The sequence below is a fragment of the Hyperolius riggenbachi genome, chromosome 7 (assembly GCF_040937935.1).
Source record: "Hyperolius riggenbachi isolate aHypRig1 chromosome 7, aHypRig1.pri, whole genome shotgun sequence".
Taxonomy (NCBI): Eukaryota; Metazoa; Chordata; class Amphibia; order Anura; family Hyperoliidae; genus Hyperolius; species Hyperolius riggenbachi.
In genome coordinates, this window is record NC_090652.1 from 83,280,856 (window position 1) to 83,302,485 (window position 21,630).

Sequence of the window (21,630 nt, forward strand, 5' to 3'; positions counted from 1 at the left end):
CATCTTAATCACTCTTACTGTAAAGAACCCTTTCCTAAATAAATGGCTAAAACGTTTTTCCTCCATGCGCAGATCATGTCCTCTAGTCCTTTGAGAAGGCCTAGGGACAAAAAGCTCATCCGCCAAGCTATTATATTGCCCTCTGATGTATTTATACATGTTAATTAGATCTCCTCTAAGGCGTCTTTTCTCTAGACTAAATAAACCCAGTTTATCTAACCTTTCTTGGTAAGTGAGACCTTCCATCCCACGTATCAATTTTGTTGCTCGTCTCTGCACCTGCTCTAAAACTGCAATATCTTTTTTGTAATTATGTCACGCTGCCTGCCTCATTGACTGCCTGCTGCCACACACTCATCCTCCTCCTCCTGCTGCTGAATTTACCTCCTGCTGTCTGTGTGTTTCCACTGCCAGGGAGCACATACAATGGCGCTTCCAACATGCGTGCGCCACCAGCTATTTGTTACGCTCAAAAATAGCTGCATTTCTGTAAAAAAAAAAATTGAAAAGAGAAATAAGTGAAGAAGAAGAAGAAGATGAAGAAGAAGAAGATGAAGAAGAAGAAGATGAAGAAGAAGAAGAAGAAGAAGATGAAGAAGATGAAGATGAAGAAGATGAAGATGAAGAAGATGAAGAAGAAGAAGAAGATGAAGAAGAAGAAGAAGAAGAAGATGATGATGAAGATGATGATGAAGAAGATGAAGAAGATGAAGATGAAGAAGAAGAAGAAGACAATATAGAAGAAGAAGAAGATATAGAAGAAGATATAGAAGAAGAAGATATAGAAGAATAAGAAGATAGAAGATGAAGAAGAAGAAGAAGAAGAAGAAGAAGAAGAAGAAGAAGAAGTATATACAGTACTGAACAAAATTCTGGACACAACTTCTCTTTTCACCTTTTTTTTTTTAAAGGAACATCCCCACATAATCACTTGCTGTTGTTACTTGGAAAAAAAGATGTTTCTTGCATCATTCACCCTCAAAACAAGTGTTTGGAAGCTATTTAAGGCCAATTCGAATAGTCAGCTCGAATAATGAGCTCGAATACTGACTCGAATAGTGAGCTCGAAGTCCGAGGTCGAATCGAATAGTAAAAATTATTCGACTCGAATATTCGACTGACCTCGAATAATTTACTTTTCGAATTCGACCAAACTCGAATTTTAAAAAAGGGTATTTGAGCACCACTGTGTGTATGTACAATGCCCAGCACACAAAAAACTAGGCTGTGTTCCTTTTCTTATTTCTCTGCCTGAAAGAGGGAATATTCAACTATGCAGCTGACAGTTTTTCTAAAGTTGGGATCCACTCGGACTATAACGTCCTGATAAGGAATTATAGGAGAGGAGAGATATAAAGGTCAATAGTTCATATATTTTAGCACTCTGAGACACAGGACAAACAATAAATCTGCTTTTTAAAGTTTTTTAAACATAACATAAAACTGTGTGATATCTAAAAGTCATTTTCAGAAGTAGGATGATAGCGTCAGTTGTTTATTGAATCACTTTATTTTCATTTAAATTGGACTTGAACTCTTGCAAAGGGCACAAGTAAAACAGAGAGAAATGCTCCCTGTATGTATTTAGAGAGAAGAGCCTGTCTAATTCCCCCTCATCTGTAAGTAATCACAAGTGTGATTTGATCTCTCAGCTGTGTCAGCCCAGAAATTTGGCAGTCCTTGGCAGACACAGCTAATATGTATACACAGAATGTTAACCCTTTGTCTGCTTTCATGAAAGCATGAAGCAGACACACTGTAGATTTATTGCAGGAGTTCTGTAAGCTGTAACAATGTAATGTTTTTCTTTAAAGGTCATTATGCTGTTGCTTATCCTTTAGAGCAGAGAGGAAGTTTTGAGTTCAGGTGCACTTTAAGTTTCACTTTAATTAGGTATGTTCTTACCAGATCAGCCACCATCCATCGTCAGACTTCTCTATCACCTCCACAACAACCCCAATTTTAAGAGCAATTTCATCCACATTCTGGGCCTCGAATGCCTTATGTGCATAGTAAAATGACCCTGGGAGAAATATAAATGTCACATATTAATATCACAACGTGATTGTTCTGATTATAAAAAGTCTGTTAACATCGCTGAACCAATGATTTCTTTACTTGGAGGTCAGCAGATTGGGGATACCTCAGAAGCTGCAACCAATATAGACCCACAGGACTCAAATCTGGATTTACTATACAGCCAGCAGAGAATAATCATTTGTTAGGTTGAGGTGCCCAAAAATATAGAAAATGGAAGAAATATCCTGTGGAAGCAAGAGCAGCCAGAGCCGCAAATATAACTCTTGAATTTTCAAGCGTTTATTACACAAAAATAGGGTCAGACCGTCAGAGCGTCTCGAGTCTGATCTATTCTAGCCAGTAGGCACTTTTGTTTGTGTTTTTTTTTTTACCTGATGAAGTAAGAAATGCCAGAGAAACGTGTTGTCTGACTCTACCTTTGTGTAATAAACTCTTGAATATTTAATCGAGTTTTATTTGCTGTTTTAGCTGCTCTTCGTTCTGCAGGAGAGGTAAGCCATTTGCACCTCTCTTTTCTAAATGGTCTACCTAACAAATCACACCTCTGTTGGGAGGTTGTATTTCTTAGCATAGTTCTTACCCCTAGGACCTACCTAAACATTGGGAGGGTGATCTCTGAGGATCCCCGCAAGCCCGAACGGGGGCAAGAATTCCTCCGTAAGCCTTATCGGTGATTGCAGGTTATATACAACCAGAAATTTGTGAGTGAATTTCTTTACACATATACATCGTATTCTGTTTTTTGTTCTACATATTGCCCTGTTGACTTCTGTTGTCTTTTCTCTTTTGTGTCTTCCCGGTCCATTGTTCACCTTGGCCTACTTCTCTCTAATAGAGGATAATAACTTAGGCTGCACTACTGCATCAGTACTGTCTGTCTCTCACTTTTTGTTCCAGTCATGTATCTGGAAGTGCAAGGGGTATGTAATAATCATCGAAAAATAGCAATTGTGGGTGAAATGCTACTTAAAGTGGTTCTGTGGCGCTTGCACAGTAAGCTCCCGATGACGCTCGTGGGAGCGAGCATTATTCGTCTATTTAGACGGATATTAAACCGGGACCGGCGGCGGGGAACCAAGGATCGTAGGAGGATGGCGCAGGACATTACAGCTGCAGGGGGGCAATAGATGCAGTTTATGTTATTTTATGTATGCCACAGAACCCCTTTAAGTATAAATAGAAGGGTTTTGGGGGTTCCAGGCAGCAGTCATAACTTGGTCACCTTTATGGAATGATTTCTTCTTTGAATTATTTTCTGCAGATATTGGCTTCACTAAATACGGTGCTGGGAACCAGGCCAGGCACTTCTCTTCATTCTCCACCAACCACCAGCCTATGGAAAGAAAAAATATTTGTCTATATAGATGATATTAAAGGACACTTGAGGTGCTCCAAAGTGTTAAATTTCCACATAAAGTAGATCTTGCCTTACCGGTAGAGTCCTTGATGATGACATCAATTTGCTCATTTTTCTTGACTTTGAATGGTCTGTTCTTGGTGTCTTTGGTCTCATAGGCGTCAATGCATAGGTAGGGTTCTGATAAGATGGGCTGTGATGTAGGCTGATCAGACCTTGGGATGGTCACCTCCTGCTTCTGGTCACTCTCTGATGGTAATATCACCAGACTGCAAACACAAGACACCGGTAATCATATTCCATCCAACATGCACAGAATCTTATAGTGTAATAGTCATAAAGCTGGTACACAGATCAATGGGACATGTCCAGCATGTCCGGCCAGCATCCGATTGAGACAGGCAGACAGACGATTTTGAGATCGATATTGCAGAAAATAGATCCTTTTCTCAACTGGAAGCAGATCGGACATGCTGGAAATGATCGAATGATGGAAATTTTTTTATTTATAATTTAAAAAAATAAATACTAAAATAGAATCACAGAGGATGCCTCCATCCTACCCAATACCTCCTTTAGAGGCAATAGCTTTGCAATTGTTCTGGAAAGTCTATTGCAATACAGGAGAGCGACCATCCATTATCCGGCCGGACCGGTACTGAGTATGGACGGTTAATTCCATACAGTAGGGATGTTCGGAAATGCCAAAATCCGCTTTTCGCCATTGCCAATTACCACTACCGCTTTCCGCTATCGATTTTCTCAAAAATTACAAGGTCTTTTTGAAAAAAATGTTCCTCTTGTTCCCACTGTTCTGATTAACATAACCTGAAAATTTGGTTTTCTAGCTCCTACAGGGGGCTTTGCTATTAAAGAGACTCTGTAACAAAATTTTCAGCCTTATTTCTTCTATCCTATAAGTTCCCATACCTGTTCTAATGTGCTCTGGCATACTGCAGCCTTTTCTATTTGCACTGTCTCTGTAATATATCTAATCTTCTTTTCTTTGTCAAGCCTTGTCGAACCAGAGAGGAATGCATTGCCTCTGCTGTGATAGGGAGAAGTTATGCATGCTCCCTCCCACCCCCTGCAGGCTCTGTGTGTGTGCTTTGTTTATTAGTCACAGACAGCTCTCTGCTCTCAATTTCAGCTTGTCTGAGGGGGGAAGGAGCTTCCCATGCTGAGAAACTGAGAATCCCTGACTGGAGTTCACTATGTAATAAACACTTGTAGTATACTGTAACATGATATATACATATACAGTATATATATATATATATATATATATATATATATATATATATACACACAAACATCACTTCCTGGATAGCGGCCTTTTTTTATGTTTGTAAACACTGCCTAAAACTGGTGATTAAAAGCCAGGATCGTGGCGGGGAGCTGCGGAAATGGCAAAGAGGGATCCAGGAGATCACAGTGACTCAATTGGTATGTTTTTTATTGTACAAATCAGACAGTACAGATTCTCTTTAAACACTAAAGTCAGCGCCCATTGACTGTAATGTAAAATGCGGAAAATCCGCATTACGGATATGCAGTAATTTTATGACAGGAGACTCAGAATGAATAAACCAATCAGAGAATGGGGATTTAGGCAGAAATTTCCGCATTCTCTGATTGGTTTATTCATTCTGAGTCTTCTGATTGGCTTAAAATTACCGCATATCGGGTAGCCGGCGACTTTAGCGGTTAATAGCAAAGCCCCCCATAGGTGCCAGAAACACCAAATTTTCAGGGTATATTGAACAGAAGAGTGGGAACCAGAGATCTTTTTTGCATTTCCGCGGAATCCGAACAAGCATGGTTGCAGGAACTGCAACCCACCTTTGTGAGTATATATCTATATACTTTAATCCTCCTTATACCAAACAATACTGCACCATTGGGCTCCCAGTCACTGCCTAAAAGATTCCCCAAAGTAAAACCCTACATGGTGTGTACCAGGCTGGCATTATACCGAAGCCCATTACGGTACTTGGGAAACTAGACAAGCAATAGCTATGTTCTGAGGCCTAATCTGAACTCAACTCTACTGAGACAGAGTGGTTGCTTTTGTGGGTGCTGCCACAGATATTCATACAGTATATGTGAATAGGCTATGGCAGCAAATCTGATGACCAGGCTCTCATAAATAGCTATTATCCAAAGAGTCCTCATTTCTTAAAGGGAACCAGAGACGAAGCACCCTTGTGTATTTTACCATGTATATCAGTAAGAACATTAGAGAAAACACTTACCATGCTGTCTGTTTCATCCTCACTGCTAAAAGTGTCTGTTATCAGCAGTCACAAGAATCCCAGACTGAGCAATTAAATCTGGCTTTGCTGGGAATGATTATTGCTGAGTCATTATAGCATAGCCACAAGGGGGCAGGCTTGGGCTTGAAATAACACCACAGAAGACAGACTTAGCTATAATCTTTCTGTAGCAAAGCTAGACGGAGCAGCCTGACTTCTCAGTCGGGGATTCTTATCAGAGGTGATAACAGTCAGATTACACAGAGAACAATGAAACAAAGGGCAGATTAGGTGTTTACTGTCATGTTCCCACTGATTTATAAGGTAAAATACAAGAGGGTGCTTCATCTCTGGTTCTCTTTAAGGTGTCCAGTCCACTAATGATCCAATCTTTTTTTATCCAATTTTACCATTTCTATGTAATAAGGGATTGCCTACAGTCTCTATTCAATATCTTCATTCAGTTTATTCTTCTACTACATAGATTTGGTAAGATTGAATGAAAAAGATTGGCTTATTAGTAGCCAGCTTTACATAGACCTTGGCCATTGTATGGAGGTTATTGAGCTGAGAACTCTTCACTCTCTGTGGAAACAATAATAACAGACTCATATGGGTGAGCAATCAAAGATCGGACCTGTTTTCAGGGAAGGATGGGGTCAGGTCCTGGCTGTTGGGGGAGAAGTACTGGATGATGTCCTCACACTGGGAGATCTTGGAGTCAGTTTGGAGAAGCTCCTGAGAGTAAGCTTGCACAAGGCGGAGTCGCTCCATATAACGAGAGGAGAACCTGGTGCGGAACCACAGTGGGACATCTAAGAGAAAAAAAAAGTAATAGATTATATTGATTCCCAATTACAAAGATGCCACCAATCTATTTGAATATAACAATAATTAATTAATACAACCCATAAGAAATGATTCTGCTAGAGTCCTTCCAGCCCAGACACTATCTGCCGAAGGTAACGTTTTCATGTTCTCTCTGTGTTTGTGTGGATTTCCTTACACATCTCATTCAGCGTGCCTGATCTTCCAACACCCTAGAAGCCTCTTATTGCTTGGTTCTCTCCACGCACTCACGCCTGCCGCTCTGAACTATTCTTCTGTGCATCGCATGTCATAGTTCCGTCTCCCTCCATAGCAACCGATGCATCACTAGCCAGCAGGCTACTGACACGTCTGTATAACATCAGGCCTGAAATGTCCAAGGGGCCAATTCTGATCCTCCCTTGGCGCCAGTCCGTGTGCATGCATGCAAGACTTTAGACTGTGGCGGAGAAGGGATTTGATTTTAGGAACCACTGAAGGACACTTGGTAACAGGACTATGGAGGAGCGCTGCACACATTCTTATTGCTATAAAAATACATGATAATAATTTTACACTTGTTTTCACATACAGTTTGGAATCTGATCAGCTTTTGTTATATACCCCGGTTTTATTGCCTGATGAAGCAGGTTATACCTGCGAAACGCGCTAACACTTTTTGGGGCGTATATCAACAAATGTATGTAGTTTTGAAATTTACAGTTTTGTTTCTGCTTTTAGGAAGTGAGTCCACCTCTACCTTCCAAGTAATTTTAAATATTTTAGTTTATTTTGTTCTTTTCTTTTCCAGAAAGCTGGAACCAGATCATTTGCCTGTCTGCACCCACAGATCATGGCCTGGCTACCACTAAAGCTAGAGACATATTTTCCTTTATTGGCAAATTATTACAAATTCCAGTTTACTTTAGAAGTGTAGTAGTACTTTAACACAAATACAGGTACATACTTAATAAATCCAGCCTGGCGGTATGGACGAGCTCAGCTCGTCCATCATCGCCGGAGGCTGCCGCTCAGGCCCTGCTGGGCCGATTTTCTTCAAATAAAGAGCAGCACACGCAGCCGGCACTTTGCCAGCCGCGTGTGCTGCCTGATTGCCGCCGCTCTGCGGCGATCCGCCGCGAGCAGCGGCGAAAGAGGGTCCCCCCAGCCGCCTGAGCCCAGCGTAGCCGGAACAAAAAGTTCCGGCCAGCGCTAAGGGCTGGATCGGAGGCGGCTGACGTCCATGACGTCACTCCGCTCGTCGCTATGGCGACGATCTAAGCAAAACAAGGAAGGCCGCTCATTGCGGCCTTCCTTGTTTATTCTGGGCGCCGGAGGTGATCGGAAGAACGCCTCCGGAGCGCCCTCTAGTGGGCTTTCATGCAGCTAACTTTCAGTTGGCTGCATGAAATAGTTTTTTTTTTATTAAAAAAAAACCCTCCCGCAGCCTCCCTGGCGATCTTATCAGAACGCCAGGGTGGTTAATACAAAAATCTAGGGTTCCGAGGTTAGAGTTCCTTTGGATGTTAATACACATGAGAATCACATAGTATGGTATTCACCCCCCCCCCCCTTTTTTTTTTGCAAAAACTTGCATGTATATTTGCAAGCCTCAATAATTATTTATATAGACCATATGCCTTGTTAGGAGGCAATCTATTCATAATTCATCAGGCTCTCAGCTAATTGCATGTGTATTACTGTACCTACGGTGATCACTGGGGAATGTGGTGGGTGTTCATAGGTTGCTAATATACACCTTTATATTAGGTTCCGGGTTTTGGTAAGTATGTTGCATGCAATGGGCATGCCCACATGATTTATTAGATAAATGAGAAGAGTAATGGTTCTATGAAATAATGGCACTTCACTTAATTACAAATATTATGATGTGTGGCTAATGGAGGGGTTATTTTTATGTTTATAATATATGATCACATAAGTTAATGATTTATGCATTTATTTAAAGGTGGGAGAGATCGGAATAAGCAAATATTATATGAAGGGGGCAGCAGCAAGAATTCATGTAGGATGGTTGTGTGAAGGGTGCTGTTTTTTTCTTTGTTTGTTTTCTAATGTTTAATTTTTTCTATTTGATTGATTCACCTATAGACAGCATGGTTTGTTTGTTTGATTTGGATAGACAACATTATGGACATTTTGGATGTAATCTGGAACCTTGAGGGGTTGAAGTACAGGTTTACTTTTGAAGTGTAGTAAAACGTTAAAATGCTTTTCACCATGCCACCACCAGAGGGTGCAAGCTACCACATAAACAGAGCGGTTACTGCCAAGGTGCACACTTGATAAAGGAGGAAACTGAACAGCACACACACAAAAAAACAGAACAGAGGGTGGAGATGCTGGCAAAAACTAAAAGGAAACAAGTAATAAAAATGGTGCAAATGCAAAAATACCGCAGTCCCAAAACGTATGCCAATGAAATGACATTGGCTTAGTAGAAACATTGTCTGCCTCTAAATCAAACACAAATAACAACTTTCACACAGAAAACGCACTACGGGCACTTTACATTCCACAGAGAAAGTGAGATTGTTTGGCTAGAAACCTTATTAATTACACAGTGGTTTGTTTTTATTAGCCTGCTTATTTCCTTTAAAGGGGATCTGTCAGCCATACTATCTCAGAACCCCCCACATATATAAGTAGATAAATACTTGCTCTACTTACATAACATATGTATTGCACTGTCCATGTTTAGATTTTATGATTTTAGTGATTTTTCTACAGTAAAAAAACTGAAAATTCTTCTTTGCATTTCCTATTTTAATTGTGGCTATTTTGAAGCCAATCCTGATGTCATTTCCTTTCTTACTTTTCTCTTCCTGATTTGCTCGCCCTTCACTATAGAAAGTGCATTGTCTCAGCATGAGAAATATCGGCCAATCAGAGAGGAACAGAGGTGTGGGAGGGGAAAACAGGAGGGAAAGGGGCTTCAGCCAATCAGGCTGTATTAGTTAAAGTGAACCTCCGGAATAAAAATCGACTCAGCAGCACTGAAAAGGCTTGGTGTTTCTTTAACAGTTTCACAGCATCAGAACTTTGTTTCTCTTATACTAGCCTCATTTTTAGCTGCACAGAAGAAAACTGCCCGGGCTTTTTTCCCCTGATGCTGTGCAAAGCATGATGGGATTTCTGATGTTGTTGCTCTCGTTCTGCTGTTTTGGTGCAATTTTTTATTTTTTTTACATTTTGAATTTGACATTTGAAGCCTAGCGCAAGCAGCTGGGAGGGGTAATCAGGACACAGGACAGTTGGAACTGTGTCTCCTGCTCCTTGTCACCTCCTTTCAACCAAAAAGATGGCTGCCCCCATGACAAAGATGGCAGCCCCCATGAATCACAAACATTTGCCTGTTCTGTTAAAACAGGGTGGGTAAGAGATTATATTACCTATCTATTCTAATTAACATAACTAATGTAACTTGATGACAGTATGTTTGTTTAGGCTGAAGTTCACCTTTAAGTCTGAGGGGAAATAGAGAAGCAAAAAAGGACAACCCAGCATGCCCTGCAACTTCCTTTTTGTTTACCAAATTTTGTATGTACCAAATAAGTGTCAGGTAAACTGGGGAATGATCATTTATCAACAAGAAAAGTAATAGTGATTTTAACTTCTTAATTGCCTGGTTAGCATCCTTATTACTTGTTTACCAGATACAAATAAAGAATTGATTTTTTATTTTATGCCCGACAGTTACTACACTTTAAAACAAACCTGAACTGAAAATGAAAAGTCAAGATAAACATTAACACATCATACTTACCCCCCCCCCCCCCCCCCCCCCGCCCCCCCCTCCGCCACGGTAGTTTATTCATCATTCTCTTTCTCCTCTCCAGTGTCCAGTTTGTCCACTGTGATCAGTGGAATTCTCAGTCCAGCATTTTGAAAACGGTTGCCCACTTGAGCCATAGGGAAACATACTATCGCATCTCCAGCACAAATAATATGTGGAACTCATGTGTGTTTGCATTTGCTTTTCAGCTCTTGCTGCATCTGTGCTGAAGAAGCAATCACACAGTTGCTGAGAAGCCTTTCCTGCAGCCATATACAAGTCAGATTCTGCTTGGTTTTAGCATTTGCCCTTTCTCTTGACCAATCCCTAGAGTCCACCTCAAAACCTTTGGAGCCAGAAGCTTCTTTTATGCTGTCCTTACCCTTTGGAGCTCATTGCCACACCCAATCAAGACAGCTCCCGCCCTGGAGGCTTTTAAATCAATATCACATAACTTTTTCCCCAGTAACACATTCCAAACCACAACTATGCACTGACCTGCCTATGCCCTTTTCAGTCCCATGGGAGAAAAGCGCTATACAAATGTTTTTGTTGTTGTTCTTTCCCCATAATTGATAATAAGTAGATATGGGAACTTACAACGTGTGGTGCATATAGCACAGTGGCACAGGACCCCATAGTAACCACTATGGTAGTTTCTGTGCTGTGCAATGGGGAACTGGACACATGTAAAGGCCCTATTCACTATATATCATATTTGTAGTCAGATGTGCAATTAGATAACAGCATTGATTGAATCAAACAAAATTGGTTACAAATAAGTAGAGATGATCAATGAGATGCAAATACTTCTGAAATTATGCAAATTTGTATGCAAATATATGCAGCTTGAAAAAGGACCAATCAGTTAAAGAGAACCCGAGGTGGGTTTGAAGATTATTATCTGCATACAGAGGCTGGATCTGCCTATACAGCCCAGCCTCTGTTGCTATCCCAAACCCCCCTAAGGTCCCCCTGCACTCTGCAATCCCTCATAAATCACAGCCACGCTGCTGACAAACAGCTTGTCAGAGCTGGCTGTGTTTATCTCTATAGTGTCAGTCTGCTGCTCTCCCCGCCTCCTGCAGAACTCCAGTCTCCGCCTGCATCCCTTCCCTCCCTGCTGATTGGAGGGAAGGGACGGGGGCAGGGACTGGAGATATGCAGGAGGCGGGGGAGCAGTTGAGACTGACACTACAGATGTAAACACAGCCTCACAGCACGGCTGTGATTTATGAGGGATTGCAGAGTGCAGGGGGACCTTAGTGGGGTTTGGGATAGCAACAGAGGCTGGGCTGTATAGGCAGATCCAGCCTCTGTATGCAGATAACATTCTTTAAACACACCTCGGGTTCTCTTTAAAGGGAACCTAAACTGAGAGGGATATGGATGTTTCCTTTTAAACAATTCCAGTTGCTTGGCAGACCTGCTGATCTCTTTGGCTGCAGTAGTGGCTCAATCACACACCTGTAACAAGCATGCAGCTAATCCAGTCTGACTTAAGTCAGAGCACCTAATCTGCATGCTTGTTTAGGGGCTGTGGCTAAAAGTATTAGAGACACAGGATCAGCAGGGGAGTCAGGCAGCTGGTATTATTTTAAAAGGAAAAATCCATATCCTACTCAGTTTAGTTCCCTTAAACATGGGTTTAAATTGATTGGTCCATTTTCAAACTGCATATACTTGCATCACAATTTGCATACATTTGCATCAACTCGGAAGAATTTGCATTTCTTTGATCATCCCTACAAATAAGGAGTTGAGTCAATCAATTCTGATGATTGATTAAGGCTGCTTACACACAGGGACGTTACAGGCGCACGTTAGTGCAGCCTGTAACGCTCCCCCAACGCACAGCACTGTAACACAAGTGGGCTGTTCACACTACCCACGTTGCGTTACACGTAACGCTGCACGTTCTCCCGAAAGTGCAGCATGCTAGGGCAGTACAGCGGCTTAAGCCGCGTTAGACTGTTTGCACATGCTCAGTCAGGTTGGGGAGGAGCGGAGAGCGGCCAGGCACATGGCTAATTAATATTCACTGCACGTTGCGACGTGCAGTGCTTACTTCCTGGTGGTGCCACTCTGTGCGGCGATTGGCCGGTGGAACCACGTGATGCCGCATGCGTCCAAGAGTACGCATCACGGCATCACGGACGCCAGAGTGAGCTGCACAACGCGGCTCACTCCGACGTTCACATCGAAGAGCACCAGGCCTTGCGTTAGGTGCACGTTATGTGATCTTAACGTAGCACCTAACGCAACGTCTTGGTGTGCAAGTAGCCTGAAAGTTTATTGGACAAAGGCACAGTTTCTACAGCTGTGCATGGAATAGAGATGGCCCAAACCTCAGACTTTAGGTTTGCAAACCGCGCTCGCAAACCTCCGCAAACGTTTGGTTCGCGAACTTTCACAGACCGCAATAGACTTCAATGGGGAGGCGAACTTTGAAAACTAGAAACATTTATGCTGGCCACAAAAGTATTGGAAAAGATGTTTCAAGGGGTCTAACATCTGAGTTATTGCATGGGTGAGTGGGATAGACGCCAAAAGTCCTGGGGAAAAATCTAGATTTGACGCAAAGCATCGTTTTAAGGGCAGAAATCACATTGCATGCTAAATTGGAGGCCTAAAGTGCTTTAAAACATCTTGCATGTGTATACATCAATCAGATAGTACAATTAGAGTACTGCTTCACACTGACACACCAAACTCACTGTGTAACGCACCGCAAACAGCTGTTTGTGTTGTGACGGCCGTGCGGGACTAGTAAGCACCATGGCGAGAGTGCAGGTGATAGCGGTTTCCAAGCCCATATGGTCGCCAGGCTGAGGTAGCTCAATGACAGAACAACAGTGGATGTCCAGCTGATCGTATTTGGTCTGTCCACATTGAAGCAATGACCTTATTATCTTTGGTGTGCCACCCCCCCCCCCCCCCCCCCGTCACACTCATATAGCCGGCGGTCATTGCTTCATTGTGATACGCAGGCTCCTTCACCGCGGCAAGGTAATGATCACAAAGAGGAATTGACACATATACATGCCTTTTGTTTTGTTGTTTCAGCCGCAGTGCAGCCAGCAAAATTAGGCAGGCATGTAGACGCACCAGAAAAATTAGTATAGCAGTCGCTGCTAATAGCGGCCTTAAAAGTTCAGGAATCCGCCTGGAGGCCTGGACCCTGTTGGTGGTGGCGGAGAAGGCAGTCTAGCGGCCTGCGGGCTGAGATGCTGTGTGGGGAGCGACTTAGTCATGGGGCAGGCAGTCACACAGCATGCAGGCAGAGATGCTGTGTGTGGGGACTGACTTAGTCTTCGGGTGGGCAGTAGCCCTCCGGGATCCATGCCTCATTCATTTTGATAAAGGTGAGGTACTGAACACTTTTGTGACTTAGGCGACTTCTCTTCTCAGTGACAATGCCTCCAGCTGCACTGAACGTCCTTTCTGACAGGCAGTCGAACATCAGGAGGGTCGAATTCCAGCGAGTCTGGCTATCACAAATCAAGCGTCTCACCGGCAAATTGTTTCGCCATGGCTGTGTAAGACCGCCTGAAATGCCCACACACCTTCCTGGACTGCTTTAGGACGTCCTGTAAGTCTAGGTACCTAGACACACATCTCTGAATTACAAGATTGAGCGCATGTGCCATGCAGGGTACATGTGTCAACTTTCCCAAATTCAAAGCCGAAATGAGATTGCTGCCTTTGTCACACACCACGTTGCCGATGTCCAGTTGGTGTGGGGTCAGCCACTGATCCACCTGTTTGTTCAGAGCAGCCAGGAGAGCTGCTCCAGTGTGACTCTCCGCTTTGGGGCAAGACATGTCTAAGATGGCGTGACACCGTCGTACCTGGCATGCAGCATAGGCCCTGGGGAGCTGGGGCTGTGTAGCTGGAGAGGAGATCGCAGCAGCACCGGTAGAGTTGAACTGCCACTCAGCCCAGGAGGAGGACGACAGCGAAGAGGATGTAGCAGGAGGAGAGGAGGTGGCAGCAGGCCTGCCTGCAAGCCGTGGAGGTGTCACAAGTAGGTCCGCTGCACAGCCACGTACTCCCTGCTTGTCAGCGGTCACCAGGTTGACCCAATGGGCTGTGTAAGTAATCTACCTGCCCTGACTGTGCTTGGCAGACCAGGCATCCATTGTCAGATGGACCCTTGACCTAATGCTGTGTGCCAGAGATGACATCACTTGCCTCTCAACTTCATGGTACAGTTTGAGTATCGCCTTTTTAGAGAAATAATTGCGGCCTGGTATCTTCCACTGCGGTGTCCCAATGGCCACAAATTTACGGAAGGCCTCAGAGTCCACCAGCTGGTATGGTAACAGCTTTGCGAGCTAACGGTTCCGCTAAGCCAGCTGTTAGACGCGGGCACTGGCAGAAATTGGCTTCTTCCGCTCAAAGATTTCCCTCATGGACACCTGACTGCTGCTGTGGGCAGAGGAGCAGGAACCGCTCAAAGTGAGAGGCGGAGTGGAGCAGGGTGTCTGTGATTGTGAAGGTGCAAGGGAGAAAGCGGCTGAAGATGCTGCACCTGAAGGAGGAAGAGGAGAAAGAGGGTGGCTTTTCTTTTGTGTGCTGCTTTTTCTCTGGTGCTCTTCCCATTGCAGTTTGTGCCTTCTGAGCCCCCCTGGGGTGATGGCACTATGGTGGCATCAGCAGCTGAAATTGAAGGGCATGTTGGCTGGCTGTCCATAGGTGGCAATACATGGCGCCGGACACTGCCACCAGCTGTTTCTGACGACGAGCTTCCCCTGCTTCTTTCAGGGACTCGTCTCATACTCCTCTCTGACTCCCCCTCTGAATTGTCCCCTTGGTCATCTTATCTCTTAGGATCCCACGTGACATCCGTATCCTCGTCATCATCATAATCATCCTGCCCAGCTTCGCTTGCCTCAGACACCTAGTGTCGCCTAACTCAGACAAATGAGGTGGTGTAACTTGCTTAGCGCCTTCATCTTGTTGTAACAGTAGTTGCTGTGAATCAATTAATTCCCCACCAAATAACTCCTGCGAAGTGTCAAATGGAACGGATGTGGTGCTAGTAGTAGTGCTAGTGTCTGCGGAAGATGATGTGTTCTGTGTTAAATAGTCAACCACGTCCTGACAATCTTGGGAGTCGATGGGACGTGCCTTCTTCTGAGCACTGTACTTTGGTCCAGGGCCGCACAAAATCACATGAGCACGACCTCGAACAGACCTGCCGGGTGGCCTTCCTCTGGGTCTGCCTCTACCTGTTTTGTCCATATCGGGGGGGATGAAGTGAAAGGTGTGCACTGACTTGACTAATACAATGTGCAGTCACACAGGTGCAGTTAACAGGTATGCACGGAGTGGTATATCACACTGCGTGTGCTCAAGTAGGTAGGTGGGTGCACTGAACAACAGGTAGGTGTATGCAGTGATGGGTATTACAAATGTGCACCTGTCACACACACGTACCGTGAACAGGTACAGTGACTGGTGGTACTAAATATCACCCTGCGTGCGCTCACGTGGGTGGGTGCACTGAACAGGTAGGTAAGTATATGCAGTGCTGCTGGGTATTACAAATGTGCAGCTGTCTCACACACATACCGTGAACAGGTACAGTGTCTGGTGATATTAAATAGCACACTGCGTGCGCTCACGTGGGTAGGTGGGTGCACTGAACAACAGGTAGGTGTATGCAGTGATGGGTATTACAAATGTGCACCTGTCACACACACGTACCGTGAACAGGTACAGTGACTGGTGGTAATAAATATCACACTGTCCTCTCACGTGGGTAGGTGGATGCACTGAACAACAGGTAGGTAGGTATATGCAGTGCTGCTAGGTATTACAAATGTGCAGCTGTCTCACACACGTACCGTGAACAGGTACAGTGACTGGTGGTATTAAATAGCACACTGCGTGCTCTCACGTAGGTAGGTGGGTGCACTGAACAACAGGTAGGTATATGCAGTGATGGGTATTACAAATGTGCACCTGTCACACACATACCGTGTACAGGTACAGTGACTGTTGTTATTAAATAGCACACTGCGTGCGCTCACTTAGGTACAGTACAGACCAAAAGATTGGACACACCTTCTCATTCAAAGAGTTTTCTTTATTTTCATGACTATGAACATTGTAGATTGACACTGAAGGCATCCAAACTATGAATTAACATATGTGGAAGTATAGTACATAACCAAAAAGTGTGAAACAACTAAAAATATGTTATATTCTAGGTTCTTCAAAGTAGCCACCTTTTGCTTTGATGACTGCTTTGCACACTCTTGGCATTCTCTTGATGAGCTTCAAGAGTTAGTCACCTGAAATGGTTTTCACTTCACAGGTGTGCACTGTCAGGTTTAATAAGTGGGATTTATTGCCTTATAAATGGGGTTGGGACAATCAGTTGCGTTGTGGAGAAGTCAGGTGGATACACAGCCGATAGTCCTACTGAATAGACTGTTAGAAATTGTATTATAGCAAAAAAAGCAGCTAAGTACAGAAAAACGAGTGGCCATCATTACTTTAAGAAATGAAGGTCAGTCAGTCTGAAAAATTGGGAAAACTTTGAAAGTGTCCCCAAGTGCAGTCTCAAAAACCATCAAACGCTACAAAGAAACTGGCTCACATGCTCGCCCCAGGAAAGGAAGACCAAGAGTCATTTCTGCTGCGGAGGATAAGTTCATCCGAGTCACCAGCCTCAGAAATCGCAGGTTAACAGCAGTTCAGATTAGAGACCAGGTCAATGCCACACAGAGTTCTAGCAGCAGACACATCTCTAGAAAAACTGTTAAGAGGAGACTGTGTGAATCAGGCCTTCATGGTAGAATATCTGCTAGGAAACCACTGCTAAGGACAGGCAACAAACAAAAGAAACTTGCTTGAGCTAAAGAACACAAGGAATGGACATTAGACCAGTGGAAATCTGTGATTTGGTCTGATGAGTCCAAATGTGAGATTTTTGGTTCCAACCACCGTGTCTTTGTGCAACGCAAAAAAGGTGAATGGATGGCCTCTACATGCCTGGTTCCCACCGTGAAGCATGAAGGAGGAGATGTGATGGTATGGGGGTGCTTTGCTGGTGACACTGTTGGGGATTTATTCAAAATTGAAGGCATACTGAACCAGCATGGCTACCACAGCATCTTGCAGCGGCATGCTATTCCATCCGGTTTGCGTTTAGTTGGACCATCATTTATTTTTCAACAGAACAATGACCCCAAACACACCTCTAGGCTGTGTAAGGGCTATTTGAACAGGAAGGAGAGTGATGGGGTGCTGCGCCAGATGACCTGGCCTCCACAGTCACCAGACCTGAACCCAATCGAGATGGTTTGGGGTGAGCTGGACCACAGAGTGAAGGCAAAAGGGCCAACAAGTGCTAAGCATCTCTGGGAATTCCTTCAAGACTGTTGGAAGACCATTTCAGGTGACTACCTCTTGAAGCTCATCAAGAGAATGCCAAGAGTGTGCAAAGCACTAATCAAAGCAAAAGGTGGATACTTTGAAGAACCTAGAATATGACATATTTTCAGTTGTTTCACACTTTTTGGTTATGTATTATACTTCCACATGTGTTAATTCCTAGTTTGGATGCCTTCAGTGTGAATCTACAATGTTCATAGTCATGAAAAAAAAGAAAACTCTTTCATTGAGAAGGTGTGTCCAAACTTTTGGCCTGTACTGTAGGTGGGTGCACTGAACAACAGGTAGGTATATGCAGGGATGGGTATTACAAATGTGCACCTGTCACACACACGCACACGTACCGTGAACAGGTGCAATGAGTGGTGATATTAACAATGTGGGCGCTCACGTATGTAGGTAGGTAGGTAGACTAAACAGTGAACAGGTGCAGTGATTGGGATTACAAATGTGCAGCTGCCTGTCACACACACAGGTAGTCTGAATGTGCTGGGCCTGGCAGTGGCACAGTAGGAATTAAGAGGCCAATGGCCAGCTGCGACTGACTGACAGGACTGTATATAAATATAATGCAAGTGGGCCACACACACACACAAAAAAAAAAATAGATCACAAGAACAAGATTAGCTCTCAAAAGCTGTTGTGGGGTGCTTTTTTAGCAATAAGAATCAGCAAGGAGCAAGCTAACAAGCCTACAAGAGTCTAACTAAGCTTTCCCTATAGATTCTCTGCAGCAGCTCTCCCTACTCTAATTACTGCAGGCACACAAGTGAGTAAAATGCCTGACGCTGCCTGCCTTTTATAAGGGGGAGAGTGACTCCAGGAGGGAGTGTAGCCTGTTTGGCTACAATGTGCCTGCTGACTGTGATGTAGAGGGTCAAAGTACTATGGGGGTGAATCGAACTTCCAGAAAAGTTTGCGGTTCTCCGCGATCACGAACCCTGGAAGTTCGCCGGGAACCGCTTGCCATCTCTAGCATGGAAAGGAGGGCTGTGTAAGTACTGCCCGTTAAATAGTTTGCTAATGATCACCACTATACAGTGGTGTAATCTTTACCACTTTAACATAAATGCCCTATGCCTAGGTGACTACCATCCGATTCTATTACTATAATTGAATGAAAATCTGTGCCACCAAGCAGAGCAGGGACAAGGTCCTCCAGCACCCAAGGCTGAGACACCAAAGTGCGCCCCTCCCACCCTAGCCGTCACACACTGATTGCTATTAGACTAAGAGGGCCACAGGGCCCACAACCTCCCCAACACCTTATTTTCTAGTTATCTGGCTTGCAGTCACTGCTATGTATCCCCTTTTCTTATTTCTTTCTGCTTCATACACAATTAGGAATGACAGCTGAATGAATTGTGCGCCCCCTTCTACACTGTGCCCTGAGGCTGGAGCCTCTCCAGCCTATGCCTCGGCCCGGCCCTGCCACCAAGAGCATACCTGATTGACGATGTGACCAATTTGGGACCAAAAATTAGTCGCTTGTATCGATTGGACGTGTTGCAAGATGGAGGGCTGTCATGCTTGATCGGGTGCACAGCGGTAACAATATTGGAATGAGCAATGAACGTGATTGTATCCCCAGCACTGTTACCCCTAGTGTAAAATGTGCCACCCAATGCGCTGAGTAATTATACTTTACCTGCCGGTGCTCTGTACTTCGTCCACATACATGCTCCCCATGTGGATGCTGACGTATACGTGGGCGTGTGTGGATGGAGCATGGAGCCAGCGGTGGACACCGACAGGTAAAGTATACTGCACTGGGTGCTGAGGGGCACATTTTACCTTAAGGAGAACAGCACCGGGGGCGGCAAGAGATGTTATGCTGAATATTGACCGAGAAACGGCCTGCGGCGTATGGGTAGGCAACAAATCTCTCCATGATCAGATTTGATCAGAGTGAGATCTGTTTCGGCACCTTAAAACCTCCCTGGCGTTCTATTAAAGATCGCCAGGGGGCAGCGCAGCGCTATTTAATAAAAAAAAAATTCAATCATGTAGCTAGCCTAGCGCTAGCTACATGATGCCCCCCTCCCTTCCGCATCCCTCTCACCCCTCCGATCGCCACCAGCGCTGTTAGCCATAAGGAAATCCCGTTCTGAACGGGATTTCCTTTAGGGCTTCCCCCGTCGCCATGGCGACGATCGTGATGACGTCATCGACGTCATCAATGTCGTGACGTCATCCGGAGTCCCGATCCACCCCTCAGCGCTGCCTGGCACTGATTGGCCAGGCTGCGCAGGGGTCTTGGGAGGGGGGGGGAGGCCCTTACGCGGCAGGTAGCGACGCATCAGCGGCGATCGTCTACAACACGCAGCAAGCAAAGTGCTTGCTGCGTGTTTTAAAACAAATTATGAAAATCGGCCCAGCGAGGCCTGAGCGGCGTCCTCCGGCGTTAATGGACGTAATAACTCGTCCATACCGCTAAGGAGGTTAACACTCACCTGTGTCTTGTGCCTAACTCCAACCTTCTACTCCAGTACCTAACACTACCCTTAGGCCTTAGGGCAGGTTTCCACTAGCGCCAGCCGTCCGTCTCTGAGACAGACACCAGCACTTGTGCGCGCTGATTACGCATCTGAATTGCTGGCTATGGGGATCCAGACAGGTTGTCTGGAATTCTAAAGCAGTGCTTCAGAATTTTTTCACGTGCACAAATTCGAAGGCTGAGATTCCAGAACCTTGAGCGTGAAATCAGGGGCACAAACCTAATGGAAACGGGCCCTTATTTCTTTTCAATTGCTTAATTTCGGCCTTAACCTGAAAAGTGCCCAACATTACCCCACCTCTGTTTCCTATGCGTACCTATTATTCAGCCGCCGGGAGATTTGGGCGCAGGGTAAAGCCGATAAACAGCTTACCCTGCTCCTGCACAAGTCCTGGTGGCATGAATTACTATTCCTTCTCCAGGTCGCCATGGATAGTAGGGAATGATATAATTTGGCTTCCAGCTATTGCTGCGGCTGAATTACAGTCTTTTTGTAGTCATTTGTGCTCTGTCTTTATTCAGAGCACAAATTACTCACTGGGCGCTGCCGGAGTCATAATTTCTATTATGACCTATGGTGATGCCGGCTGCGCCCAAGTCTCCTGCGCTGTTTTTACAGCGCTCCTTTCCTATGCCTACCTCTAGCCTCCCCATCTCCAGTGCCCAGCACCATTCTTCCTCCTGTCCTATGCCAAACCCTAAAGGTCTATACACCCGCTATACAAAAATTGCTGCAAATAAACAAGCAATGCCGTGTAAATTACTTTACCCCCAATAAAGATAAATGACAACAGTCGTCTGAGTTGATCCACTAGAGAGATTGGGCAAAATGCACAATATTAGTCGCTTGTGGGGGGGGGGGGGGCCCTCCCTACCGACGTGCTACCAAGCTCTCCCCTCATGCTGCGACCCCTCCAGTGCCCCAAAAACGGCCCTGACCGGGCCCCAGGGGGAGCGGGCCCCCGCGAGAACATGGGCTGCATCCCCTATTGTTACGCCTGTGCTGGTGGAGAAACACAAACCCGACTACACGCAGGTGAGCAGCCGGGCTGGTACAAAAAGTTCTAGATGGTTGCAAAGGTGGTGTTAGGCCACCTGGCCAAATAGAATACCCCTCCCGAAATCTGTAGTTTGTCTAATGTTTCCCACAACCTTTGTATAGCTTATGTACATAACTTAACTCCACTTGGTCTGTTAACTGATTTGGCAATCTTTCAAGCATTCTAAAATGAACTGTGGTAACCAATGCAGCATAGTATTCTAATGTGGCAATATTCCGCTCACAGTTCATTTTAGGATCATAAACCAGAACAAATACTGGTATTTGGCTAACTTTTAGTTTACTCTTTGATTGCATAATATCCCCTTGCATTCACGCATAACTTAGGTACACAAGTAATTTCCTGTAACCCGGTGGACTTACATTTAATTAAATCTCTCCTTTGTTTTTTAACCAACCAGCTGTTTTAGC

At 44.7% G+C, this 21,630-nt stretch overlaps 1 protein-coding gene across 3 annotated transcripts in view; it reads right to left on the bottom strand.

The window, feature by feature from the left end:
- The window catches only part of LOC137525575 (NADPH oxidase organizer 1-like), a 94,806-nt gene that overhangs the window by 13,909 nt on the left and 59,267 nt on the right, over positions 1-21,630 (bottom strand). For all 3 annotated transcript variants that reach the window (XM_068246719.1, XM_068246718.1, XM_068246720.1), the window contains 4 exons: positions 6,290-6,467; positions 3,473-3,666; positions 3,263-3,373; positions 1,906-2,023 (listed from right to left, as the gene is read on the bottom strand). In XM_068246719.1, coding sequence (XP_068102820.1) covers positions 1,906-2,023; positions 3,263-3,373; positions 3,473-3,666; positions 6,290-6,467 — 601 coding nt within the window. The remainder of the gene's footprint in view (positions 1-1,905; positions 2,024-3,262; positions 3,374-3,472; positions 3,667-6,289; positions 6,468-21,630) is intronic.